A 27,729-nucleotide genomic window follows, 5' to 3' on the forward strand; every position below is an offset into this window, starting at 1 on the left:
TCAAAGGCACTCGGCTTCCTTCAGTCTGGGGAGCATCCCTGCAGCCAAGGGCCCACAGGTCACACTGCAACGCCTTGCCCACTCTTCAGAGTCCTGTTTCATCTTTGCATAGGTGGCGGGGCAGAACTGGGAATAGAGCTGAGCCAGCAGAGCCTGGGATGGGATCTCTAACTTGGTCCCGTGGCTCAGTTTTGTTCCATATGTGCACTGCATAGGTGTGCTCAAGGAGTTTGTGAAAGCTCCAAGGCACTGACTGCCTCAAACAGCTTCTTCCAGTCCTGCCAGGGAATAGGATACACAGCTTCTGGGGCAAGAGCACTCACACCTTTGCAGCTCATGCTCTTGATAGTTCTGAGGGAGCACCATTTCTTGAAGACACGAGTTAGGAGCTCTGGGCCCTGGCGCCCCCACGACCCAGCCATTGTAGTTCTGCACAAAGTCCTGCATGCAAAGTTCCATGAACTCGTGCTTGGGCTTAAAGGACAGAAAAGCCCCATTCAGTACGTCTTCACTCTGGATCCCAAGGGCATTGGTGAGGTTCTGCAAGTTCTTAAGCACAATGAAGTCTGTATCCAGGTAGATGCCACCAAATTTCCACATGAGGACAATCCTGCAGGCATCAGACAGAACGGCTAAAATGTGAGGCTCCTGGTAGCGCTGAGGCTGCAAGTACCACTGTGCCAGAGGCGTTCCAGAAAAGAGCTCTGTCAAGTCCAGGGGCTGGATTTCCACGTTGGGGAAGCAGCTCAGCAAGGAGAAAGCCCAGTGCTTGGGTAAGGAGGTGTTCCCTTTGGCCATGCCTTTCATGAGGACGTGACCCTTGACCCAGGGTGTGCCCTGGCTGCTGACTCCACAGAGCACGAGAACAGGTAACTTGGGGTAGTTTGCTCTGATGTCTCCACAAAAAAACACATTCCCTGTGGAAGGAGAGGGCCCAGCCAGCAATGTTGAGGGAAGAAGGCACATAGTGAGCACAGCTGATTTCAGCTGACAAGCCGTAGGGGTGGCCTCTGCTGTTTGGGTCCTCCCAGATGCCCCAGTGCAACTTGTGGTAGACAAAGGATATGAACGTAACGATGAGGATAAACAGTGCCCAGGGCTTGTGGCTCAGCACCACCCTGGTCAGCTTTAGGAGGCAGCTGGGCATCCTGAGCATTCTCTCTCCAGCCGGAGCCTGCTCTCCTGAGACAGCCATCATGATCTGAAAGGAAGGAAAGAAGAGAAAAAACCCTGACAGGCGAGGCAGCGCAGTATGAGCCCTTCCTTCCACAGGTGTGTCCCCACCTTCACCTCAGTGAATAACAACCCTGGGAACACCATTAGAGACCTCATCTGTCACCTCTAGAACTTCAGGTCCCTGTGAACACGAGACATGGGACACGTACGCAAAGCCCCTGGCAGGAGGAAATAGGAATGCTCCTTATGACCCACTCCTGGAGCCCTGTCAACAGACACTGCCCAGGGACAGGTGTTGGTCGTGAGGGGAGTTGTTTTCTCCTGATACACACCATGTCCTTCCCCCAAAGCAAACACAAGCCTCAGTCTCCCAGGTTGCTGACCTGGCAGCTGCTGCCTTTCTAAACCAACCACCTGCCCCACTGCTGAGAGCCTGGCTCATTGTTCATGGCATTATAGCCTGGCAGGATGGATGGAGAGTGGGAAAGGAATGGATACAAGGCAGCTCTGGAGGCAGATGCAGACAAAGAAGGACAAGAACTGCCTTAGTAAAGGGAGTTCCAAGGCTGCTTCCCAACCTGCATGGGCCACGCTGGCTCTGACCTGCTCAGCTCTGCCAGTGGATCCTGGTGGTGGACAGGCAATCCTCCTACCCTTACTTCCTCTCTTCTTCTGGCAAAAAGGGAGGGATGGAGAGGAAGAGATTATTAATGAGGCAGCAACAAACAGATAAGTCAGTCTAGCTCCATCCTCAGCGTTAGCATCAGCACTGCTGCCCTTGCCTCTCCTTAAAGTGAAGGGCAGTAGAAGCAGCACCTCCTGTGCCCACAAGCGAGCCCCAAAGGCCCACGAGCAAGAGCACATGAAGAAGCAGAGAGGAAGGTTGTGGCATTAAGGACCAGAGGAAATGGCCTCAAGTTGTGCCAAGGGAGGTTAGAGTGGACATTACTCAGAATTTTACTCCTGGAAGAGTTACCAGACCTTGGCAGAGACTGCCCGGGAAAGTGGTGGAGCCACCATCCCTGGAGGTATTTGACAGACGTGTAGGTGTGGCACTTAGGCTTACTGGTGGACTGGGCAGAGAGAGCTTTGGGGCTGGAGCCAGGCATCTCAGAGGTCTCTTCCATCCTAAAGGATTCCATCATTTCTCCTGCCTCCCTGAGCTCCATCTCCAAAGCCCCACGCTCCAGGACAGAAAGGTTTGGGGAAACAGGAAAAGCTTTAATCCAACAGCTGTAAGCAAAGAGGCAGGGAATGGGATAGAGAACCCAGCTGACACAGCCCCCATTTGTCACTGCCCTCGATCACTGTGCCTGTGTCACATACGGAGCTTCCCCGTGGCCATTAACGACTTGTCAGCCACCCTGGGAGGCATCCAAATGTCAGAGCATGGGAGCCACCAGTGTGCACCAGGCACTGGGGCCGGGGGACAGAGGAGAGGCAGCCGACAGACCAAAGCATCAGCTTTGGATCCCCAGAAGGTTTTCTCCTGCACAGAAATGCCAGCGTGTGCTGCCGGTGTTGTAGGCAGCAAAAACCAACCCACCCAGTCCTTTTACAGACCCTTTCCATTCCCCACCCTCCACACTGCAGCGGTTGAACCCTGTAAATCATTGTTTGCCTTGCAGGCGCAAGAAGAGAAAGCGGTAGAGGCTTGGGGGGAAGTTCCTGTGCCCTAAAGGGGCAGGAAAGCGCCACTCTAACCACAAGCAAGGTTCAATGTTACTGGCGCATTTTGAGCAAAAGACAGAACTTTACTACCGTCACATCTCTGTGAAGTCAGAAATACATTTCTGCTTGTGGAGCAGGTAAGACAATGCTTTAGACACTGCATTAGCCAGTGCATTTCTTTGACAAAACAAACACAGGAAGCCTGGCTCTCCCTCTTCCTCTGAAATCACAAGCACCATTCCATAGAAACTGCAAATACTACTCACCGGTCCCTGACTTCAAGACACGTCAGAATACACTGCTCAGCTGGAGAAGAGTTTTAAGAGGTTGGGGTCTGTGAGAGTGCCTGCAACTCTATGGTCTGGCACTTCCTTCTTCTGAAATGAAGAGAGAAAAAGTCTGAATACGTGGAAAAAGACAATAAAGAAGGATGTGACATCACGCATTGAGCCAGCGAGTAGCTCATAAAGAGCATGTACGTAGTCCTGCAAAGGACCAATATAATCATAAAGAAATAGTGAAAAAAACGGCGGAAATTCAGACCCCATTGCCACTACACTTTAGACTGTGGCAGGAAAACGGCTGGTTTTGTTTTCTTCTCCTTTGCTAAGAATTCCCAGTGCTCGCGCTGCTTCTGGGGCTGCCACAGTAACTGAGCTGACCCTTCCATAGAGCTGCCTGCTCCCACCCCAAGGCCAAAGTACGGAATGCTCCTTTGGAAACACACTCTTTGGACCAAACACTTCACTCATTCATTAGGGAATACTCCCTAATAAGCCAGGGACCTCACTGAAGGACTTTGCCACCACGTTCAGGTGTCCCTCATTCTATGACTCTTCCCCCTTGCCCCTGTGATCAAGGCTGGCTGACTTTCCCTTGCACGAGACACGCTGGCACATTCATAAAATCCCACCTTTATCAGTGCAGCCACTAAATGTAGGGTTTACTGCAATTCCCCCTCAGCTGCCTGAAAGAAATATTGCTCTGTAGCGTCCCACACCCCTCTCCTCTCCCCAGATCCTTCCATGCACAGCAGCACCATGGATGGACTCGTGACCATCCTTGTCCCAGCACAGAGACTGCAGAACCGCTCTGGGCTACCCGATCCAGTGTTTCACCTCCATTCCTTTCATTCTAGCTTCCCACAGCTCAATTTGTGCCCATTGTGTCTCCTCCCATCTCTGCATTGAACAGAGGAGGGTCTTGCTTGTGTCCTTTACCCACCCGCCTTCAGTCAGGTGTTTGCACACCCTGACCAGACACCCCAGCCGGCTCTAGTCCAAGAAAAGTCAGCAGAGCTCTCCCAGCCTCCCCTCACGCACCGTGTGCTCCAGTCCCCTTCTCACCTTAGTGGCCCTTTGCTGGATCTGCTGCAGTACGGACACGGCTCACTCATCCCAGGATCCCAGAAGCAGCACCCACCCCAGGTGTGTCTCACCAGTGCTGAGTGGTGAGCAAGGACTTGCCTAAGGGGTAGATGGATGACCCCCCATCATCCACTGCCTACATTCTCAGTGTCATCTTCTACTTACCAGGTGTCTGCTGGAATCCAACCCAGCAGACAGGAGACACTCTAGGAGGTCCCTGCAGCATGCGGAAGAGAACTTCCTGATACAACTGGCAGGCGAGCTCAGCAGGGGAGCTGTCCCATGGGATGTGCACTTTGCAAACAGAGGAGCACTGATTGGAGGTGGGGTTACCAGAGGCCATCTTGGGCACAGTGACCGTGACATGATTTGGTTTCAATTCTCCGTGAAGGGAGGGAGGGTGGAAGGAAGGAAGGGGGTCAGCACCTTGGACTTCTGGAGGACAGGCTTTGGTCTGTTCAGGACACTGGTTGAGAGAATCCCTTGGGAAGCAGTCCTGAGGGGCCAAGGGGCCCAGGAAGGCTGGACATTCCTCAGGAAGGAGGTCTTATAGGCAGAGTAGGAGCTCTTCCCAGTGTGCTGTAAACTGGTTCAGGGAAGGCTGGCCTGGCTGAACAGCAAACTTCCACTGGGATTCAGGGAAGAACAGAGAGTTTAGCAGCTCTGGAAGAAGGGGCAGGCAACTCAGCAAGACTACAAGGATGTCATGAGCTTAACCAGAGAGAAAACGAGAAAAGTAAAACTCCAGCTAGAAGTCAATCTGCCCCCGCATAAAAGTTAGAAAAAAATGCCTTTCCAAACACCTTAATAACAAAAGGAGACCAAGGAGATTCTCCATCCTTTATTGCATGCTGGGGTGGGAACATTGCCTCCAGGGATGAGGAAAGGGCTGAGGTACTCAATGCCTTCTTGACCTCAGCCTTTAACCAAAAGCCCAGTTATCCTCAGGATATCCAGCCTGCTGAGCTGGAAGACAGAAACAGGGAGCAGAATGAAGTCCCCACACTGCAGGAGGAAGTTGTTAGTGAGCTGCTGTGCTGCCTAGACATGCACAAGTCTAGGGAGATGCCATCCTTCCCCCTAAGGCTATGGAGGGAGCTGGTGAAGCAGCTCACAAAACTCCACTCTCCATCGCTTATCAGCAGTCCTGGTTAACTGGAGAGCTCCTGGGTGACTGGATGTGGGCCAACGTGACACCCATCTGTGAGAAGGCTTGGAAGGACAACTGGGAGAACCACAGGCCTGTCAGCCTGACCTCAGTGCCACGGAAGGGCATGGAACAGATTACCTTGAGTGCAATCACACGATGTGTGCTGCACCACTGGGGCATCAGGCCCAGTCAGCATGGGTTCAAGCAGGTCCTGCTTGGCTGACCCAATCTCCTCCTATGAACACCTCATGGATGGGGAAAGGCTATGGGTGTCGTGTACCTGGGCCTTCAGTAAAGCCTTTGATCACTGTCTCCCACAGTGTTCTCCTGGAGAGCATTGTGCTGGCAGCCCATGGCTTTAACAGGTTCCCCGTTTGCTGAGGAAAAGCTGCCTGGATGGCCAAGCACAGAGAGTGGTGGTGGAGTTAATCCAGCTGGCAGTGGGTCACTGGTGCTGTGCCCCTGGGCCCACTTTCAGGGCCAGTCCTGTTTCATATCTTTGAGGTTCAACAAGGCCAAGTGCTGGGTCCTGCCCCTGGGTCACAACAACCCCCAGCAGCTCCAGGCTGGGGAAGAGCGGCTGGAAGGAGCCCCAGAGGAAAGGGCCTGGGGCTGCTGGTCCACAGCGTGTGCCCAGATGGGCAAGAAGGCCAATGGCTCCTGGGCCGGGTCAGCAACAGTGTGGCCAGCAGGACCAGGGCAGTGGCTGTCCCCTGTCATGGGCACTGGTGAGGCCTCACCCCAAGTGCTGTGTCCTGTTCTGGGCCTGTCACTGCAAGATGGACACTGAGGGGCTGGAGTGAGTCTGGGGAAGGGAACGGAGCTGGGGAAGGGGCTGGAGCACAAGTCTGATGAGGAGCGGCTCAGGGAGCTGGGGGTGTTTAACCTGGAGGAGAAGAGGCTCGGGGGGGACCCTCTCACTCTCTACAGCTCCCTGACAGGAGGGTGCAGCCAGGGGGGTGTCAGGCTCTGCTCCCAGGGAACAAGGGACAGGACGAGGGGAAATGAAAAGAAGGGTTTGGGTTGGAAAGGACAGTAAAGATCATCTCGTTCCACCGCTCCTGCCATGGGCAGGGACACCTTCCACTATTATCCCAGGTGTCTCAGAGTCCCATCCAGCCTGGCCTTGGACACTGCCAGGAATGGGGCAGCCACAGCTTCTCTGGGCAACGTGCACCAGGGCCTCAGCACCCTCACTGGGAACAATTTCTGCCTCATATGCAATCTAAACCTGCTCTCTGTCAGTGTGAAGCCATTCCCCCTTGCCCTGTCACTCCAGGCCCTTGTCAAGAGTCTCTCTCCATCTTTCCTGTGGGCTCCCTTCAGGCACTGCAAGGCCACAATGAGGTCACCCCAAAGCCTTCCCTTCTCCAGGCTGAACAATCCCAGTTCCCTCAGCCTTTCCTCCCAGCAGAGCTGCTCCATCCCTCTGCTCCCCTTGGTGTCCCTGCTCTGGACTGGCTCCAGCAGCTCCCTGTCCTTCCTGTGCTGGATCCCAGGGCTGGATGCAGCACTCCCTGCACCAAGGTAGGTTCAGCTTGGATGTGAGGAAAAATGTCAGCATGCTTCAGCACTGTGTGCCACAAGCTCCCCGGGGAAGTGGTGGAGTCACCATCCGTGGAAGTGCTCCAAAAAAAGAGTACACAGGGCACTTTGGGATAATGACTAGTGGGTGTGGTGATACTGAATTAAAGGTTGGACTCAATGATCTTGGAGGTCTTTTCCAACCTTCACATGCTTCTGCTATCTTATTTTTGTCGCTGGGCATACTGGTCTGAGTCCTGGACTTGGTCCTTTGACTGATGTGGACATGTCTCCCTCTGGACGTCCACAAGGGGCTCAATATTCCAGTGAAAGGAATGTACAGGTTCTGCTGTAAATGTAAATGAAACACAAAGGATCTGAGGCAGGTATCAGGAATGGTACAAAAGCACAGAGGTGTCACACAGAAAACCTGAGCTGGGGTCTAGAAAGCAACTCTGGGGAAGGTCAAAGGCACTCGGCTTCCTTCAGTCTGGGGAGCATCCCTGCAGCCAAGGGCCCACAGGTCACACTGCACGCCTTGCCCACTCTTCAGAGTCCTGTTTCATCTTTGCATAGGTGGCGGGGCAGAACTGGGAATAGAGCTGAGCCAGCAGAGCCTGGGATGGGATCTCTAACTTGGTCCCGTGGCTCAGTTTGTTCCATATGTGCACTGCATAGGTGTGCTCAAGGAGTTTGTGAAGCTCCAAGGCACTGACTGCCTCAAACAGCTTCTTCCAGTCCTGCCAGGGAATAGGATACACAGCTTCTGGGGCAAGAGCACTCACACCTTTGCAGCTCATGCTCTTGATAGTTCTGAGGGAGCACCATTTCTTGAAGACACGAGTTAGGAGCTCTGGGCCCTGGCGCCCCCAGACCCAGCCATTGTAGTTCTGCACAAAGTCCTGCATGCAAAGTTCCATGAACTCGTGCTTGGGCTTAAAGGACAGAAAAGCCCCATTCAGTACGTCTTCACTCTGGATCCCAAGGGCATTGGTGAGGTTCTGCAAGTTCTTAAGCACAATGAAGTCTGTATCCAGGTAGATGCCACCAAATTTCCACATGAGGACAATCCTGCAGGCATCAGACAGAACGGCTAAAAAATGAGGCTCCTGGTAGCGCTGAGGCTGCAAGTACCACTGTGCCAGAGGCGTTCCAGAAAAGAGCTCTGTCAAGTCCAGGGGCTGGATTTCCACGTTGGGGAAGCAGCTCAGCAAGGAGAAAGCCCAGTGCTTGGGTAAGGAGGTGTTCCCTTTGGCCATGCCTTTCATGAGGACCGTGACCCTTGACCCAGGGTGTGCCCTGGCTGCTGACTCCACAGAGCACGAGAACAGGTAACTTGGGGTAGTTTGCTCTGATGTCTCCACAAAAAACACATTCCCTGTGGAAGGAGAGGGCCCAGCAGCAATGTTGAGGGAAGAAGGCACATAGTGAGCACAGCTGATTTCAGCTGACAAGCCGTAGGGGTGGCCTCTGCTGTTTGGGTCCTCCCAGATGCCCCAGTGCAACTTGTGGTAGACAAAGGATACGAATGCAACGATGAGGATAAACAGTGCCCAGGGCTTGTGGCTCAGCACCACCCTGGTCAGCTTTAGGAGGCAGCTGGGCATCCTGAGCATTCTCTCTCCAGCCGGAGCCTGCTCTCCTGAGACAGCCATCATGATCTGAAAGGAAGGAAAGAAGAGAAAAACCCTGACAGGCGAGGCAGCGCAGTATGAGCCTTCCTTCACAGGTGTGTCCCACCTTCACCTCAGTGAATAACAAACCCTGGGAACACCATTAGAGACCTCATCTGTCACCTCTAGAACTTCAGGTCCCTGTGAACACGAGACATGGGACACGTACGCAAAGCCCCTGGCAGGAGGAAATAGGAATGCTCCTTATGACCACTCCTGGAGCCCTGTCAACAGACACTGCCCAGGGACAGGTGTTGGTCGTGAGGGGAGTTGTTTTCTCCTGATACACACCATGTCCTTCCCCCAAAGCAAACACAAGCCTCAGTCTCCCAGGTTGCTGACCTGGCAGCTGCTGCCTTTCTAAACCAACCACCTGCCCCACTGCTGAGAGCCTGGCTCATTGTTCATGGCATTATAGCCTGGCAGGATGGATGGAGAGTGGGAAAGGAATGGATACAAGGCAGCTCTGGAGGCAGATGCAGACAAAGAAGGACAAGAACTGCCTTAGTAAAGGGAGTTCCAAGGCTGCTTCCCAACCCTGCATGGGCCACGCTGGCTCTGACCTGCTCAGCTCTGCCAGTGGATCCTGGTGGTGGACAGGCAATCCCTCCTACCCTTACTTCCTCTCTTCTTCTGGCAAAAGGGAGGGATGGAGAGGAAGAGATTATTAATGAGGCAGCAACAAACAGATAAGTCAGTCTAGCTCCATCCTCAGCGTTAGCATCAGCACTGCTGCCCTTGCCTCTCCTTAAAGTGAAGGGCAGTAGAAGCAGCACCTCCTGTGCCCACAAGCGAGCCCCAAAGGCCCACGAGCAAGAGCACATGAAGAAGCAGAGAGGAAGGTTGTGGCATTAAGGACCAGAGGAAATGGCCTCAAGTTGTGCCAAGGGAGGTTAGAGTGGACATTACTCAGAATTTTACTCCTGGAAGAGTTACCAGACCTTGGCAGAGACTGCCCGGGAAAGTGGTGGAGCCACCATCCCTGGAGGTATTTGACAGACGTGTAGGTGTGGCACTTAGGCTTACTGGTGGACTGGGCAGAGAGAGCTTTGGGGCTGGAGCCAGGCATCTCAGAGGTCTCTTCCATCCTAAAGGATTCCATCATTTCTCCTGCCTCCCTGAGCTCCATCTCCAAAGCCCCACGCTCCAGGACAGAAAGGTTTGGGAAACAGGAAAAGCTTTAATCGAACAGCTGTAAGCAAAGAGGCAGGGAATGGGATAGAGAACCCAGCTGACACAGCCCCATTTGTCACTGCCCCTCGATCACTGTGCCTGTGTCACATACGGAGCTTCCCCGTGGCCATTAACGACTTGTCAGCCACCCTGGGAGGCATCCAAATGTCAGAGCATGGAGCCACCAGTGTGCACCAGGCACTGGGGCCGGGGGACAGAGGAGAGGCAGCCGACAGACAAAGCATCAGCTTTGGATCCCCAGAAGGTTTTCTCCTGCACAGAAATGCCAGCGTGTGCTGCCGGTGTTGTAGGCAGCAAAAACCAACCCACCCAGTCTTTTACAGACCCTTTCCATTCCCCACCCTCCACACTGCAGCGGTTGAACCCTGTAAATCATTGTTTGCCTTGCAGGCGCAAGAAGAGAAAGCGGTAGAGGCTTGGGGGGAAGTTCCTGTGCCCTAGAGGGGCAGGAAAGCGCCACTCTAACCACAAGCAAGGTTCAATGTTACTGGCGCATTTTGAGCAAAAGACAGAACTTTACTACCGTCACATCTCTGTGAAGTCAGAAATACATTTCTGCTTGTGGAGCAGGTAAGACAATGCTTTAGACACTGCATTAGCCAGTGCATTTCTTTGACAAAACAAACACAGGAACCTGGCTCTCCCTCTTCCTCTGAAATCACAAGCACCATTCCATAGAAACTGCAAATACTACTCACCGGTCCCTGACTTCAAGACACGTCAGAATACACTGCTCAGCTGGAGAAGAGTTTTAAGAGGTTGGGGTCTGTGAGAGTGCCTGCAACTCTATGGTCTGGCACTTCCTTCTTCTGAAATGAAGAGAGAAAAAGTCTGAATACGTGGAAAAAGACAATAAAGAAGGATGTGACATCACGCATTGAGCCAGCGAGTAGCTCATAAAGAGCATGTACGTAGTCCTGCAAAGGACCAATATAATCATAAAGAAATAGTGAAAAAAACGGCGGAAATTCAGACCCCATTGCCACTACACTTTAGACTGTGGCAGGAAAACGGCTGGTTTTGTTTTCTTCTCCTTTGCTAAGAATTCCCAGTGCTCGCGCTGCTTCTGGGGCTGCCACAGTAACTGAGCTGACCCTTCCATAGAGCTGCCTGCTCCCACCCCAAGGCCAAAGTACGGAATGCTCCTTTGGAAACACACTCTTTGGACCAAACACTTCACTCATTCATTAGGGAATACTCCCTAATAAGCCAGGGACCTCACTGAAGACTTTGCCACCACGTTCAGGTGTCCCTCATTCTATCACTCTTCCCCCTTGCCCCTAGTGATCAAGGCTGGCTGACTTTCCCTTGCACGAGACACGCTGGCACATTCATAAAATCCCACCTTTATCAGTGCAGCCACTAAATGTAGGGTTTACTGCAATTCCCCCTCAGCTGCCTGAAAGAAATATTGCTCTGTAGCGTCCCCACACCCCTCTCCTCTCCCCAGATCCTTCCATGCACAGCAGCACCATGGATGGACTCGTGACCATCCTTGTCCCAGCACAGAGACTGCAGAACCGCTCTGGGCTAACCTGATGCAGTGTTTCACCTCCATTCCTTTCATTCTAGCTTCCCACAGCTCAATTTGTGCCCATTGTGTCTCCTCCCATCTCTGCATTGAACAGAGGGAGGGTCTTGCTTGTGTCCTTTACCCACCCGCCTTCAGTCAGGTGTTTGCACACCCTGACCAGACACCCCAGCCGGCTCTAGTCCAAGAAAAGTCAGCAGAGCTCTCCCAGCCTCCCCTCACGCACCGTGTGCTCCAGTCCCCTTCTCACCTTAGTGGCCCTTTGCTGGATCTGCTGTAGTACAGACACGGCTCACTCATCCCGGGATCCGAAGCAGGCACCCACCCCAGGTGTGTCTCACCAGTGCTGAGTGTGAGCAAGGACTTGCCTAAGGGGTGGATGGATGACCCCCCATCATCCACTGCCTACATTCTCAGTGTCATCTTCTACTTACCAGGGTGTCTGCTGGAATCCAACCCAGCAGACAGGAGACACTCTAGGAGGTCCCTGCAGGCATGCGGAAGAGAACTTCCTGATACAACTGGCAGGCGAGCTCAGCAGGGGAGCTGTCCCATGGGATGTGCACTTTGCAAACAGAGGAGCACTGATTGGAGGTGGGGTTGCCAGAGGCCATCTTGGGCACAGTGACCTCGACATGATTTGGTTTCAATTCTCCGTGAAGGGAGGGAGGGTGGAAGGAAGGAAGGAAAGGGGTCAGCACCTTGGACTTCTGGAGGACAGGCTTTGGTCTGTTTGGGACACTGGTTGAGAGAATCCCTTGGGAGGCAGTCCTGAGGGGCCAAGGGGCCCAGGAAGGCTGGACATTCCTCAGGAAGGAGGTCTTATAGGCAGAGTAGGAGCTCTTCCCAGTGTGCTGTAAACTGGTTCAGGAAGGCTGGCCTGGCTGAACAGCAAACTTCCACTGGGATTCAGGGAAGAACAGAGAGTTTAGCAGCTCTGGAAGAAGGGGCAGGCAACTCAGCAAGACTACAAGGATGTCATGAGCTTAACCAGAGAGAAAACGAGAAAAGTAAAACTCCAGCTAGAAGTCAATCTGCCCCCGGCATAAAAGTTAAGAAAAAAATGCCTTTCCAAACACCTTAATAACAAAAGGAGACCAAGGAGATTCTCCATCCTTTATTGCATGCTGGGGTGGGAACATTGCCTCCAGGGATGAGGAAAGGGCTGAGGTACTCAATGCCTTCTTGACCTCAGCCTTTAACCAAAAGCCCAGTTATCCTCAGGATATCCAGCCCGCTGAGCTGGAAGACAGAAACAGGGAGCAGAATGAAGTCCCCACACTGCAGGAGGAAGTTGTTAGTGAGCTGCTGTGCTGCCTAGACATGCCACAAGTCTAGGGAGATGCCATCCTTCCCCCTAAGGCTATGGAGGGAGCTGGTGAAGCAGCTCACAAAACTCCACTCTCCATCGCTTATCAGCAGTCCTGGTTAACTGGAGAGCTCCTGGGTGACTGGATGTGGGCCAACATGACACCCATCTGTGAGAAGGCTTGGAAGGACAACTGGGAGAACCACAGGCCTGTTAGCCTGACCTCAGTGCCAGGGAAGGGTGTTGGGGTCTCTCCCCCTACCATGGAGCCCTGGGAGACGGCCCTGGGGGGGAGGCACGGGGTTTCCCTGCCCCTGGTCAGCCTCATTCCCTATTGGTTGGTTTGTGTTTCCCTGTGTGGCCAAGGTCCCTCAGGTCCCATGACTGGGGGCAGTTCCTGAGCAGAGCCCCGGCTGTGCGGCTGGAGAAATAAACATCTCTGAAACATCTACCAAGAATCCATCCATATATATTTCCTTTCCACAGGACTCCTGGTTTGATATATGCTTGTTACAGTAATCCCCACTGTAACAAACTGGTGGAGGAATGCGGGCAAGACACCGATCCGTGAGGAAAATTTGTGAGTAAAATAACCACTCTAGACCTCTCTCTTCTCATGTTGGTTTGGATATTCTCTCTGGACTATGGAAGAATCGTGGGAAATGGGGCTCTCTGAGCCACAGAAAAAAATGTATCTAGAAGTAAAAGGAATCCTTGAACAACAAAACAAAAAAGTAATGCAACTGGGAGATTTAGAACATTTTTTTATCTGGCTTTTCAAAAGGTTCTCCTATATTTCTCGAGACTTACTTTTTGATATCAAACCTCCTGGATCTTGTGAGGGGTGTTTCTGGGATGAGATCTGGGATAAGGTAAGGGATCAAAGAGAAGCTTTCCGTGCATACCTTATAATCAGGGAAGCTCTTGAAGAGCATTTGTATGGTCCCATTACCCCTAAAGCAGAGGATCATACTTATCCCATGGCCGAGGCCGCACGGCCGCCATCCCTGTGGCGCGTGACTGCAGCTGTGCTGGCGGAGGTGCCTGTGCTGGATGCGCCCGGCCCCCTCGGGAGTGCGCGCCTTATCGCGGACCCCATCCCTGTCTCGGGGTCCCCGGCCACGTGGCCGCGAGTGAGGGAGCAATGCCGCAGGCGCCGCGGGTGCCGTGGGCCACGAGCAGCCAGGAACCGGGCATCGGCGTGGCAGCCGGCTCTGAGCCACACGGCTCGGAGAGCCCTGTGGAGGGAGAAGCGGCGGTTTCCACAGCGACACGAGAAGCCGCACAGCGCCGAGCTGAAACGGGGCTGCTCTCAAAGCAGTGTGGAGCTGGTGGAGCAGAACCGCTCACAGGGCACAGAGCCGGCGATGGCAGCGTGGGGCCACGCAGAGCCCAGACACGCGCCGGAGCAGCAGTGCTCGGAGGGCGCGGAGCAGCCGCAATGCGGGGGCCCGGCCAAGACATCGGAGTCAGCGAGGCGGCGGCCACGCGGGACAAGCAGCCACGACGAACACGCAAGCACGTGATAGGAGGCGTTATAGCAACGAAAATCACAGAAACTGTGAAACAGTACAATGTAAAAAAACAACTATGGATTTATAACACGAGATGATACAGGGGAAGATTTATTCATCCATAACACTGCCATTAAAAGGAATAACCCTAAAAATTACCTGCAAAGTGTAGGAGATGGGGAAGTTGTACAATTTGATATAGTGCAAGGAAAGAAGGGTTTACAAGCAGCAAATGTTACTGGGCCTAGAGGTATTCATGTCAAAGGCAGCCATTATGCACAAAATTATAAACAATATCCATCCCAGCAACTTTCCTACCCACAGCCTACTTCCCCCTTTTGCCCTATACCCAATATGAACCCCTTCCTAAATTCACCCCATCCCCAGTTTATTCCTAATCCGTTTTTCACCCCATGGCTTCCCTATACAATTCCATTTCCCTACAATTCCTCTCCGATGCCAAGGGGGGGATGAAACGGGGGAGGGAAGAAATTAAACCTTCTCCTGCCTCAGTTTCAACACAAAGCATGCCCGGAGACTTCTGTCTCCCCATTGTCAGCCCTAAGATGTTCCACAGAATCTGTTTGGACATTTAAAGACTCAGGAGGGTGGCTTGTTTTGACTCGAAACTGTTCTTGTTATGTTTATCCAGTTGTTTTCATTATCCTTTATTAAAATAAAACGGGTGAGATGTTGGGGTCTCTCCCCCTGCCATAGAGCCCTGGGAGATGGGCCCTGGGGGGGAGACACGGCCTTTCCCTGCCCCTGGTCAGCCTCATTTCCCATTGGTTGGTTTGTGTTTCCCTGTGTGACCAAGGACCCTCAGGTCCCGTGACTGGGGGCAGTTCCTGAGCAGAGCCCCGGCTGTGCAGCTGGAGAAAGAAACATCTCTGAAACATCTACCAAGAATCCATCCATATATATTTCCTTTCCACAGGACTCCTGGTTTGATATATGCTTGTTACAGTAATCCCTGCTGTAACAGAAGGGCATGGAACAGATTACCTTGAGTGCAATCACACGATGTGTGCTGCAGCACTGGGGCATCAGGCCCAGTCAGCATGGGTTCAAGCAGGTCCTGCTTGGCTGACCCAATCTCCTCCAGTGAAAACCTAATGGATGGGGAATGGCTATGGGTGTCGTGTACCTGGGCCTTCAGTAAAGCCTTTGATCACTGTCTCCCACAGTGTTCTCCTGGAGAGCATTGTGCTGGCAGCCCACGGCTTTAACAGGTTCCCCGTTTGCTGAGGAAAAGCTGCCTGGATGGCCAAGCACAGAGAGTGGTGGTGGAGTTAATCCAGCTGGCAGTGGGTCACTGGTGCTGTGCCCCTGGGCCCACTTTCAGGGCCAGTCCTGTTTCATATCTTTGAGGTTCAACAAGGCCAAGTGCTAGGTCCTGCCCCTGGGTCACAACAACCCCCAGCTGCTCCAGGCTGGGGAAGAGCGGCTGGAAGGAGCCCCAGAGGAAAGGGCCTGGGGCTGCTGGTCCACAGCGTGTGCCCAGATGGGCAAGAAGGCCAATGGCTCCTGGGCCGGGTCAGCAACAGTGTGGCCAGCAGGACCAGGGCAGTGGCTGTCCCCTGTCATGGGCACTGGTGAGGCCTCACCCCAAGTGCTGTGTCCTGTTCTGGGCCTGTCACTGCAAGATGGACACTGAGGGCTGGAGTGAGTCTGGGGAAGGGAACGGAGCTGGGGAAGGGGCTGGAGCACAAGTCTGATGAGGAGCGGCTCAGGGAGCTGGGGGTGTTTAACCTGGAGGAGAAGAGGCTCGGGGGGGACCCTCTCACTCTCTACAGCTCCCTGACAGGAGGGTGCAGCCAGGGGGGTGTCAAGCTCTGCTCCCAGGGAACAAGGGACAGGATGAGGGGAAATGAAAAGAAGGGTTTGGGTTGGAAAGGACAGTAAAGATCATCTCGTTCCACCGCTCCTGCCATGGGCAGGGACACCTTCCGCTATTATCCCAGGTGTCTCAGAGTCCCATCCAGCCTGGCCTTGGACACTGCCAGGAATGGGGCAGCCACAGCTTCTCTGGGCAACGTGCACCAGGGCCTCAGCACCCTCACTGGGAACAATTTCTGCCTCATATGCAATCTAAACCTGCTCTCTGTCAGTGTGAAGCCATTCCCCCTTGTCAAGAGTCTCTCTCCATCTTTCCTGTGGGCTCCCTTCAGGCACTGCAAGGCCACAATGAGGTCACCCCAAAGCCTTCCCTTCTCCAGGCTGAACAATCCCAGTTCCCCCAGCCTTTCCTCCCAGCAGAGCTGCTCCATCCCTCTGCTCCCCTTGGTGTCCCTGCTCTGGACTGGCTCCAGCAGCTCCCTGTCCTTCCTGTGCTGGATCCCAGGGCTGGATACAGCACTCCCTGCACCAAGGTAGGTTCAGCTTGGATGTGAGGAAAAATGTCAGCATGCTTCAGCACTGTGTGCCACAAGCTCCCCGGGGAAGTGGTGGAGTCACCATCCGTGGAAGTGCTCCAAAAAAAGAGTACACAGGGCACTTTGGGATAATGACTAGTGGGTGTGGTGATACTGAATTAAAGGTTGGACTCAATGATCTTGGAGGTCTTTTCCAACCTTCACATGCTTCTGTGATCTTATTTTTGTTGCTGGGGACACTGGTCTGAGTCCTGGACTTGGTCCTTTGACTGATGTGGACATGTCTCCCTCTGGACGTCCACAAGGGGCTCAATATTCCAGTGAAAGGAATGTACAGGTTCTGCTGTAAATGTAAATGAAACACAAAGGATCTGAGGCAGGTATCAGGAATGGTACAAAAGCACAGAGGCGTCACACAGAAAACCTGAGCTGGGGTCTAGAAAGCAACTCTGGGGAAGGTCAAAGGCACTCGGCTTCCTTCAGTCTGGGGAGCATCCCTGCAGCCAAGGGCCCACAGGTCACACTGCACGCCTTGCCCACTCTTCAGAGTCCTGTTTCATCTTTGCATAGGTGGCGGGGCAGAACTGGGAATAGAGCTGAGCCAGCGGAGCGTGGGATGGGATCTCTAACTTGGTCCCGTGGCTCAGTTTGTTCCATATGTGCACTGCATAGCTGTTCTCAAGGAGTTTGTGAAGCTCCAAGGTACTGCCTGCCTCAAACAGCTTCTTCCAGTCCTGCCAGGGAATAGGATACACAGCTTCTGGGGCAAGAGCACTCACACCTTTGCAGCTCATGCTCTTGATAGTTCTGAGGGAGCACCATTTCTTGAAGACACGAGATAGAAGCTCTGGGCCCTGGCGCCCCCAGACCCAGCCATTGTAGTTCTGCACAAAGTCCTGCATGCAAAGTTCCATGAACTCGTGCTTGGGCTTAAAGGACAGAAAGGCCCCATTCAGTACGTCTTCACTCTGGATCCCAAGGGCATTGGTGAGGTTCTGCAAGTTCTTAAGCACAATGAAGTCTGTATCCAGGTAGATGCCACCAAATTTCCACATGAGGACAATCCTGCAGGCATCAGACAGGACGGCAAAATAATGAGGCTCCCAGTGCCTCAGAGGCCACAAGTACCACTGTGCCAGAGGCGTTCCAGAAAAGAGTTCTGTCAAGTCCAGGGGCTGGATTTCCACGTTGGGGAAGCAGCTCAGCAAGGAGAAAGCCCAGTGCTTGGGTAAGGAGGTGCTCCCTTTGGCCACACCTTTCATGAGCACCTTGACTCTTGACCCAGGGTGTGCCCTGGCTGCTGACTCCACAGAGCACGAGAACAGGTAACTTGGGGTAGTTTGCTCTGATGTCTCCACAAAAAACACATTCCCTGTGGAAGGAGAGGGCCCAGCAGCAATGTTGAGGGAAGAAGGCACATAGTGAGCACAGCTGATTTCAGCTGACAAGCCGTAGGGGTGGCCTCTGCTCTTTAGGTCCTCCCAGATGCCCAAGTGCAACTTGATGTAGGCGAAGGATACGAATATAAAGATGAGGATAAACAGTGCCCAGGGCTTGTGGCTCAGCACCACCCTGGTCAGCTTTAGGAGGCAGCTGGGCATCCTGAGCATTCTCTCTCCAGCCGGAGCCTGCTCTCCTGAGACACCCTGAAGGGAAGGAAAGAGAAAACCTGACAGACGAGGCATCACAGTATGAGTCTTTCTTCACAGGTGTGTCCCACCTTCACCGCAGTGCAAAACAAACCCTGGGAACACCATTAGAGACCTCATCTGTTGCCCTCTAGAACTTGCCGTCATTCTGAACATAAAACACATATTCAAGAAACTCTGGCAGGAGGAAACCAATCAAGCAGGGAACAGGACAAAGAACCCAGCTGGCACAATCCTGATGACAAAACTCATTTTCCCCTTGATCACTGTGTGGGGGTCACATATGGAGCTTCTCATGTGCCCTGAAAATGGCTTGTCAGATGCACTGGGACTTGGGCAACAGAGGAGAGGAAGCCGATACACAGATGATCGGTTCTGGATCCCCAGAAGGTTTTCTCCTCCCACACAGAAATGCCAGCGTGTGCTGCCAGTGCTACAGGCAGCAAATACCAACCCACCCTTTTACAGACCTACCACTCCACTCTCCACACCCCACCTTGCTGAACCCTGTAAATCATTTTTTAAGCTGTAGAAGACAATGTGGCACAAGCTTGGTGGGACAGAGATAGAGCTGTAGAGAAGGCCGGAAACTCACCTGTCCCTGCTTTCAAGAAACCACAGAATTCCCTGCTCAGCTGGAAAAGATATTTAAGACATTAAAGTCTATGAGCATGCCTACAGCTCTACGGTCTGGCACTTCCTTCTTCTAAAAAGGAAGGGTGAGAAATGGAGTCCGAGCACAGGTGGAAAAAAAACGGGGAGGATGTGACATCATTCATCTGTACTGAGTAGGTGATACAAAGGTCACACAGAGCCACTGCGAACAAACTGTTAGTTATAAAGTAATAAAAAAAGAAAAAAAGAGGAAATTGAAACCCCACTGTTGAGATACTTTAGACCATGGGAGGAAAACGGCTGGTTTTGTTTTCTTCTCCTTTGCTAAGAATTCCCAGTGCTCGCGCTGCTTCTGGGGCTGCCACAGTAACTGAGCTGACCCTTCCATAGAGCTGCCTGCTCCCACCCCAAGGCCAAAGTACGGAATGCTCCTTTGGAAACACACTCTTTGGACCAAACACTTCACTCATTCATTAGGGAATACTCCCTAATAAGCCAGGGACCTCACTGAAGGACTTTGCCACCACGTTCAGGTGCCCCTCATTCTATGACCGTTCCCCCTTGCCCCTGTGATCAAGGCTGGCTGACTTTCCCTTGCACGAGACACGCTGGCACATTCATAAAATCCCACCTTTATCAGTGCAGCCACTAAATGTAGGGTTTACTGCAATTCCCCCTCAGCTGCCTGAAAGAAATATTGCTCTGTAGCGTCCCACACCCCTCTCCTCTCCCCAGATCCTTCCATGCACAGCAGCACCATGGATGGACTCGTGACCATCCTTGTCCCAGCACAGAGACTGCAGAACCGCTCTGGGCTACCTGATGCAGTGTTTCACCTCCATTCCTTTCATTCTAGCTTCCCACAGCTCAATTTGTGCCCATTGTGTCTCCTCCCATCTCTGCATTGAACAGAGGAGGGTCTTGCTTGTGTCCTTTACCCACCCGCCTTCAGTCAGGTGTTTGCACACCCTGACCAGACACCCCAGCCGGCTCTAGTCCAAGAAAAGTCAGCAGAGCTCTCCCAGCCTCCCCTCACGCACCGTGTGCTCCAGTCCCCTTCTCACCTTAGTGGCCCTTTGCTGGATCTGCTGCAGTACGGACATGGCTCACTCATCCCGGGATCCCAGAAGCAGCACCCACCCCAGGTGTGTCTCACCAGTGCTGAGTGATGGACGAGGATCACTCCCCATGACCTTGCAAGCCATGCTCCACAGGCTGTGGGGCCATCTGCTGGCTTCTGGTGCAGGGAACCACCAGGCCCTTTTCTGCCCAGATGCTTTCCAGCAAAATACTGCCTATCATTTTCATGGCCTTGCTTACTAAATTTAAAAGCCAAGTTAACCAATACAGGGCTTGAAAGTAACAAACAAAAAATGTGTCCAAACAAGAATTGCAAAATGCACAGGGACACCTCACTGCACAAGGTAAAGGCTGAAATTGAAATACCATTAAGGATCCCTTGTTCCAAGCACAGAAGGGATAAAACAAAGGAAACAAACACAGGGCTGCCTCTGCAGATGATCTTGTAACTCCACCATGCAAGGACTGCCACCAGTCTGCTGCCGCTGGATCAGCACATGCTCACATGCGTTCAGTGCAGCCTGCTCTGAGCAAAGTGACTTCCTGCCCTACATGAATAACTGTGCTTCACTGGTATTTCCTTGGTAGCAAAACCACAGACAGGAAGAAAGGGAAACAACCCAAACTAGATGATAATTGAATGATTGAATGATGGTACAGCATGAATTGTGCAGGAAACCAACTTACATGAAGCCAAAAATCATCCTGCATTCCTGCAATCCTCTACTTTCCAAACTGTAACAGCAGATATTCAGAAGTCCCTGAAAGCTGGCAAATTATTCCTAATAGGAAAAAGTGTGCATTATTGAGTGATATTCTTATAAGAGATCATATGATCTTCATGACAGTTCAAACAGTGATAACAAATGGCAAGAAATGAACTGTAAAAATTTTTTAAGGGCATGCATTTAGTGATATCAGAGAATGAAATGTAACATTCTCAGTTTGCACGGAAAGCAATTAGGATTGTTTTTACATAATTATAGTAGACCTGTGTAATTCTCAGAGTATGAGTTCTGTAGAAGGTTTTAGAACCACCAGGCCTAAATCTTAGTGTACCAAGTAATAACAAGTGTTTTAGCCAGAGGTGATCAGACGATTATAGGAAAACCACAGTTGTCCATATTGCAGAAATGAAGGTGTTGTTTCAAAAACAGAATATAAACTGAGCATGTGAATAAGGACTTCGCTATTGTTTCCCTTCTAGGATTTAATTGATATAGCTAATACCTAGGTAATTAAGAGATTCAGCATATGAAGCTGGATAGGCCTGCAAATTAGCAGGACATTACAGGAAAGAGGGTGCAAAGGGATGATCTAGCTATTAGCAAATATATGTGTATCTATAGATACATCATATACTACTAAATAAAATGGATTTGCAATGTAATTCTTTGTTGCCCCTCAGAACATGCAGAGAAACTAGAGGTGGGTTTGCATCTTAAGCTGGGCAAGACGCTTTGGTTGATCCCAGCATTTTCCAGCAATAGATGTGCCCTCTAGTGGCCAAGTCAACTGTCATTCCTGCAGTTCTGGGCACTAAAAATCCCCGTCTGGGTTTAAGGAAAGCTCTGCTGGGGTAGCAAAGCAGAGGGTGGCAAGGGACCCAGCGCTGGAGGAGTCACACCTGGGGCCGGCTGGAGGATCTGGTACACCTGAGATCAGCCAGAATTTGTCATGAACATCCAGTCTTCACGGGCTAAATGAAAGTACACCATGGTATAGCTTCACTTCTTTCTTTGTTTTATTACTGCTTGTTGTTGTTGTGTATTTTTATCAAGACTTCAACTCCTTTATGGCATTAAACTACACAAAAGCTATGTTTGAATGTACATCCAGCACAAACGCAGCAACACAGCTCTGGTCAGCCTTGGAAAAAGTGTTTGCACCAGCCCCTGTTGTGTTCAGGGGAGCAAACCAAATACCCTTGAGTTTAGTGATGTCCTTTCAGGCAAATGTGTGGACATTGGAACTGCAAAACACCGCAGGGGGTATTTGTAAATTTGCTACAAATTCAGTAATAGAGAGGAGAGGACAAGGTCCAGCAAAATACTGCTGTATACCCAGGTAGCTGCTAAGGGTCTGGAACAATAAATATCATCTATCACAAGCAGCCTGAGAGAAATATTTTGGGCACCCACCAGAAAGCAGCTGAAGATCTCCATTTTCTCCAGATTTACATTACTAATGAGAGTAGAAGAGGTGATACTTGACAATAACAGCATTCAGCAGGTGACTAATCAGTCTGCTAGAAATAGAAACACAGTGGTGCCCACCAGGGATGAATCCACCAGCAAATTCCCCTATAGTATTTAGGGGAATTAGTTTTTAGTATTTTACCAACAGCTTTAGAGCTCCTCCTCCTGAACCCAGAGAGGACGGCAGACCGAGCACGTGTGAATGTTTGAGGTAAGAAGAGAGCAAATATTGTAAATGTAGTATATTAGACCAATAAAATACTGCAGCTGAAGGCAGAGGACATTTAAGGCACCTGTCTTAACTGTATCTTCTGTATTAATCACAACTTCACCTTTCCAGAATGAACCCTGCAAGATCCAATTCACTTACAGTGGATTTAGAACTAAATTTTCTCCTGAAATAAAAGAAAGGAGTATAAACACCCTCTTGTATAGCTGTAATGAAATACTGGATAGACACTCTATGGGCTAAGATGCATTAAAAGCAAGCCACAGCAAAGAGAGAATGAGATTAGCAAGTTTCTACAAAAAAATAAACAGATTGAGGGAAGAAATGATATGGCAGTTTTAACAGCCACTGATTCCCAGATCACTGTACACAAAGCAACCACAGATGTGATGGCATCTTACTGAAGCTGTCCAGAAAAAAATATCTACAGACTCTGTTAATTTGCAATAGAAAATATCAATGATGTACCTAAGTAATGATCACAAACAGAAAAGCAAATAGCCAGACATGGCAGCATCATCACGTTTCAATTCAGCCTCCCTAAATACAATAAGCAGTAGCCCAAGATGAATGGAAAACCGTCAGTAATGCTGTTACACTTAGTAGGAAATTTGTGGGCTCAGGTTTGTCAAGGAGGACCTGCCTCTCATGAACATGTGCTGGCTGGGCTTGGCCCCCTGGTTGGTCACGCTCACTATGATCTGTTCCATAGTCTGCCTTGGTATCAAGGTCAGGCTCATGGGCCTGTGGCTCTCCAGATCCTCCTTTCAGCCTTCTTGTAGATGGGTGTCACATTGGCTAACCCCCAGTCCTCTGGGACTTTCCCAGTTCACAAGGGCTGCCAGTAAATGATGGAGAGCAGCTCAGTGAGTTTGTCCACCTGCTCCCTCAGTCTCCTTGAGTGGATCCCACCCAGCCCCGTAGACTTGTGCACTTTTAAGTGGAGCAGCAGGTCACTGTTTCCTCCTGGACTACAGGGGGTTATCCTGTCCCTATCTTCCAGCTCAGGGGGCTTGACACCCTGATAATAACTGGTCTTTCAGTTAAAGACTGAAGCAAAGAAGTCATCAAGTATCTCAGCCTTTTCCGCATCCTTGGTGGCAGTGTTTCCCCTCTTATCCAGTAAAGGATGGAGAGTCTCCTTGGCTCTCTAGTATTAATGCATTTGGAAAAAAAATTTTTGTTATCTCTTGTGGCACTTGCCAGATTAAATTCTACCTGGGTCTTTGGCCTTTCTAACTTTCTCCCTGCATAACCTAATGATACCCTTGTAATCCTCCTGAGCCACTTCCCCCTTATTCCAAAGCTGGTAATTTTTTTTTTCCCCCTTGAGTTCAGTCAGAAGCTCCCTGTTCATCCAGGCCAGTCTCCTTCCCTGCTGGCTTATCTTATAGCATACTGGGATGGCCTGTTCCTGTGCCTTTCAGATGTTCTTCTTGAAGAATGTCCAGCCTTCCTGCACCCTTTGCCCCTCAGGACTGCTTCCCAAGGGACTGTCTCAACCAGTGCCCTGAACAGGCCAAAGTCTGGAAGTCCAAGGTAGAAGTTTTTAAGAACTGAAAACTCATTTCAAGACTACTATGCTCAAGATAGACTCCAATCATCACATCTCCCACCAGCCCTTCTCTGTTCACAAACAGCAGGGCCCAGCATTCCCAAGTTCCTCTTACCTGTGGCCAGATGCAGAAATTAATTTTAGGTTGTTTCAAAGTGATCTCTGAACTCCCTTCCAGTCTCATTCCCTACTGATCTTCTGTCTCTCTAGCAGGCTTCATGTTCCTTCTGCAACAGGGAAAAAAAAAAAGGATTAATAATATTTGTAGCTTTACTATCTTTTGAAAATTGTTTTCAAACAGTGTTTTCTACAGTCTTGTGGTGTTGCTGTATTTAACTTGCCAGACCTCATGTGCCTACTTTATTTTCCCCCTGGATACAAATGCCATTTTGAAGAATGCTTTATACTTCTCATACCTCTGCCAGCATATTACAGGATGCTGTTTGGCTTCATCATTATACACAAATTTAAACGTCAAGACCTCAGCTTGGGCTGTAATGGCAGGGTGTAGCTGAGTGACCTCTTCCTGCACTTGTCTCTTCTGGACTCTGCCTGATTTCCAGGAATGGTTATAAAGAATAAAAACAGAGACCACGAGCTAGGTGAACAAGGGAATGGTCACAATCACTTGAGAGAGATGAACCTGAAGTACCTATAAAAGACTAAAGGGCTGATGTTCATAAATGGCATATCCAAACAGAGCATGGAGAGAGCTTTGCTTCCCCTCTTCTCTCCTGCTGAGGACACACCAGCCCTAGCCAGAGCTCAGTCCCCAGCATATATCAGATTAAGATAGGTAACTGCAACTTTCCCACAAGAATCTACTTTGCACTATGGCCTTCCCAAACTACACATTTTGGGAGGAGGGAGATGAAACAAGGAGGAGAATAACAAGGGGAAAAAAAGAGCGCTACTGAGCATTACTTCTTACTGTCCTGGATGCCCCCAACACGAGAGCTCCTGGCACAGGAGAGCTCTCAGGCAGCACAGAGAAAATAATCATCCTTCTATCACTTCCCAGGAGACCAGGTCCAAGATTACCTTCCTAATCCTTCCATGCTCCTCTTCTGCTGCACTGGCCAGTTCTGCATCTTCAGCCCCACCCCTGCCTTCCCCCTTGAGGTACAGCACCCATGTACCAGCTAACCTTCCTGAGCTCAAGGACAGAGGAGACATGGCATGAAATAAGCTGTATAAATGCACAGTTTAATTGAAGGGCACTGCCATCAATGTGGCAACACCTTCCTCAGAAGTGCCTGGCTCTTAATAACGTTAAAAGCCCAGAAATATTTCAAAAGGAATATATTCTTTGAAGAAAAAAAATAAAAAGTTTTCTGAAAGTTGCACAGCATTTTAGTGTCTCCTCTGCTTTAATCCCTGTTTATCTTTTAGTATAAGTTTGCATAATTTAAAATAAATAAAATCGATACAATCCAACAGTAAAAACAGAAGTTCTGTCAGACAAACCAGAAATGTGCATAATGTAACAGAGAACTATATTATGCCTCCTAAAGAGAGCTATGGGTCAGCTTGATAACATAATTTTCCATTTCAGATTAATCACTCTTCATCAGAAAACAAGAAGAAAAATCTCTGCTGAGATTTTTTTTTTCCTCTCTCATTTTTTCCCCCTCTATTGAACAAAAGCCTTATTGTTCTGTGGCTTTTCCAAGACACCTTCAGCCCCTCAGACTGGCCACTTTGGAGTGCTTCTACACTACCTGACACGTTCAAGCAGAGGCAGAGTAAGCTACTCTGAGCAGCTGCAGCTTTGGTGTGCAATGGACTGGGTTTGTCTAGTTTGGAGCTGGCTGGAACCAGCTGGAATCACAGCCCCTTTCCACACAGGTGAGCCCTGCAGCCCCTGGCTCCCCAGGCCCTGCCAGTTCTCCCTCATACAGAGTACCTTGCAGTGTTTAAATACAGAGAAGTCCCTAGGTGTTTTTTCTTCCTACAAGGGTGAAACCTGGATTTGAATGTTGGATTACCAAGTGGCGAGCTGTTCTTCACTACTTAGTGCAAACAAAACTGGTTATAAAAGAAATTAGGTGGTGAGGGTTACTGACTTCCTGAATGACTCATGTATTTGTTTCCCTTCCCTTTGTGGTAACATCAATTTCCAAAAGTTACCTGTCCAATTCTTTAAAGAAGGAAGATGAAGCCATGTCATCATTTACCGACTTGAATGCAAAGGACTTGCCAACAATTTATTGATGGCATCCCATCCCACATTTTATTATTTGCTTAAGCCTGTCAGGAGCTGATCCCAAGCAGATCCTTAGATGTACCAAAAGGCTCTCTACCAGTTAAACAGGAAGATAGGGACATCCCAGCACTGCCACACACCTGTGAAGACTTCCCAGAAACCAAAGCTTTGTGTTGCAACTAAACCAGCCTAAGGAGAAGTTGCCAACAAAGGGGGGATTACCTCAGGTATCTGAGGCAGAAAACTTTGCCTAGAAAATAAATATGAGGGTTTGGTTTCCACAGAATACCTTCATTGAAGCACAGCTGTGAGGGAGAGTAGTTAAGAGCACTACTGCTCCCTCAGCACTTCTCCCTCACAAACAGCAAGGAAATAGCGATGTTCTCATTTGGTTTCTTTTAAAGACACTCCACAGCTTAACAGGAGAGAAATACAGAAGTGTCTCAGGCAGTAAACAGGCACAGCAAATTCCAACAGCTGCTTCAGCAACAATGGTGAAAGCAGCAGGGAAACTGCACAGTCCTCCAGGGCACTGCAAGCACCTCTAAAACCAGAGCAAAAGCTCCATTTCTTCCCATCATGTCTGATGAAGTCTCATCAGAAGCTACACAACAGCTAATGGTGATGCACCCCTGAGGTCCCATCCAGCAATTTCAATGGAGGCAACAAAGCAAGAGGAACGACCACAGGCACAGGAATGACTGCCACACCAATGCAAACATGCAGCTGTGTTTGCTTGAAATTCGCTCCTGTTTTTAACTTAGTGGTGCTTTGCATCTGCCTGAAAAGCAAAGCAAACATCAATAAGTTTCCTAGTCTTGTCAGAAAGAGGTGCTTTAAGACTTTGCTGGGACAACACAGGGATGACTTGGGAGCAAAGAGGTATGACAGCAGCCAGAGACAAGAGCTTTTCCTTTAAAAGGAAACATTAAATCACAAGAAAATATGCAAAATCTTAAAATCTCAGATTAGTATCACAATTGTCAAAATAGACTTTTAAATAACATTTGGTACACCAAAATTAAATATAGTAATCTTAGATCTAGAGCTAAGGCAATTTAGAAATAACCAGTGGGTGTAATCCCCAGCAAATACATTTGGTGTTAAGCCACACTTAAGTGAAATAAAAAAAAAAAAAAGCTGGTGAAAGTTTACATAAATCAGTTCCCAGTTACTGTGTTTTAGAGCAGCTACAGACAGTCATTTTCATCCTTTTGAGCACAGAGGAAAATTCAAGATTGCAAAGCTTGTATCAAGAACAAATTAGGAAAAACCCTCTCAGAACTATGGACTGCACAAATTGTCAAAGCAAAGCATGTGGGGTCTTTCCTTCCAAAGACCACAGACAAAACTAAACAAAACTGCCCTACACTGCCCCTTCTGCTTTCACCCCTTTGCTCTTTCCAGTTCAGCACATTTGCCAAGAGCACAAACAGGAATTGGTACTCTGAATTGTTACCACGTGCTGTGGAGAGCTGTGGTCAAGACTGGTCTCTAGAAGTCCTTGGAATGAGGCAGTCTGCAGCAGAGAGATGGGCTCAGGACTCATGTTTGTACCTGTGCTTTTTTGGTTCTGCCCCAGTGCTACAGGCTGCATGGGGGCAGCAGCAGGTCAGTCTGTGTGAAGCCATTCCCTCACTCCCAGCCTAAAGGGGAATCATGGGGCCTTTCCCAAGGCTGCCCCAGGTACTGTCCTTATCACATTTCAAATGC

The 27,729-nt window shown here is 50.3% G+C and overlaps 2 protein-coding genes and 1 pseudogene across 3 annotated transcripts; all 3 read right to left on the reverse strand.

The window, feature by feature from the left end:
- LOC120411912 lies at positions 1-4,953 on the reverse strand (annotated as a pseudogene).
- Positions 4,954-6,806: 1,853 nt separating this feature from the next.
- On the reverse strand, positions 6,807-10,666 carry LOC120409617 (lactosylceramide 4-alpha-galactosyltransferase-like). The gene is made up of 2 exons (XM_010410304.4): positions 10,454-10,666; positions 6,807-8,549 (listed from the first exon to the last, which is right to left on the reverse strand). The coding sequence occupies exon 2, from the start codon at positions 8,544-8,546 to the stop codon at positions 7,413-7,415; it is 1,134 nt and encodes a 377-aa protein (XP_010408606.3). The 5' UTR covers positions 8,547-8,549; positions 10,454-10,666; the 3' UTR covers positions 6,807-7,412.
- Positions 10,667-16,371: 5,705 nt separating this feature from the next.
- LOC104696146 (alpha 1,4-galactosyltransferase (P blood group)) lies at positions 16,372-24,029 on the reverse strand. Of its 2 annotated transcripts, none has more exons than XM_019292389.3 (2): positions 23,926-24,029; positions 16,372-18,130 (listed from the first exon to the last, which is right to left on the reverse strand). In XM_019292389.3, exons 1-2 carry the CDS (start codon positions 23,992-23,994, stop codon positions 17,003-17,005), a joined length of 1,197 nt encoding a protein of 398 aa, XP_019147934.3. In that variant the 5' UTR covers positions 23,995-24,029; the 3' UTR covers positions 16,372-17,002. The 2 variants fall into 2 exon arrangements, with proteins under 2 accessions (XP_019147934.3, XP_019147936.2); XM_019292391.3 differs by lacking the exon at positions 23,926-24,029 and adding an exon at positions 18,729-18,852.
- Positions 24,030-27,729: the final 3,700 nt, after the last annotated feature.

The sequence above is a fragment of the Corvus cornix genome, chromosome 1A, assembly GCF_000738735.6.
Source record: "Corvus cornix cornix isolate S_Up_H32 chromosome 1A, ASM73873v5, whole genome shotgun sequence".
Taxonomy (NCBI): domain Eukaryota; kingdom Metazoa; phylum Chordata; class Aves; order Passeriformes; family Corvidae; genus Corvus; species Corvus cornix.

Excerpts from the sequence above, each read along its gene's own strand:
- LOC104696146 (XM_019292389.3), bottom strand. The coding sequence starts at position 23,994 with ATGAGACTGGAAGGGAGTTCAGAGATCACTTTGAAACAACCTAAAATT. Across the intron at positions 18,131-23,925 it reads ATTTCTGCATCTGGCCACAG|GGTGTCTCAGGAGAGCAGGC; the intron begins GTAAGAGGAACT and ends CCTTCCCTTCAG.
- LOC120409617 (XM_010410304.4), bottom strand. The coding sequence starts at position 8,546 with ATGATGGCTGTCTCAGGAGAGCAGGCTCCGGCTGGAGAGAGAATGCTC.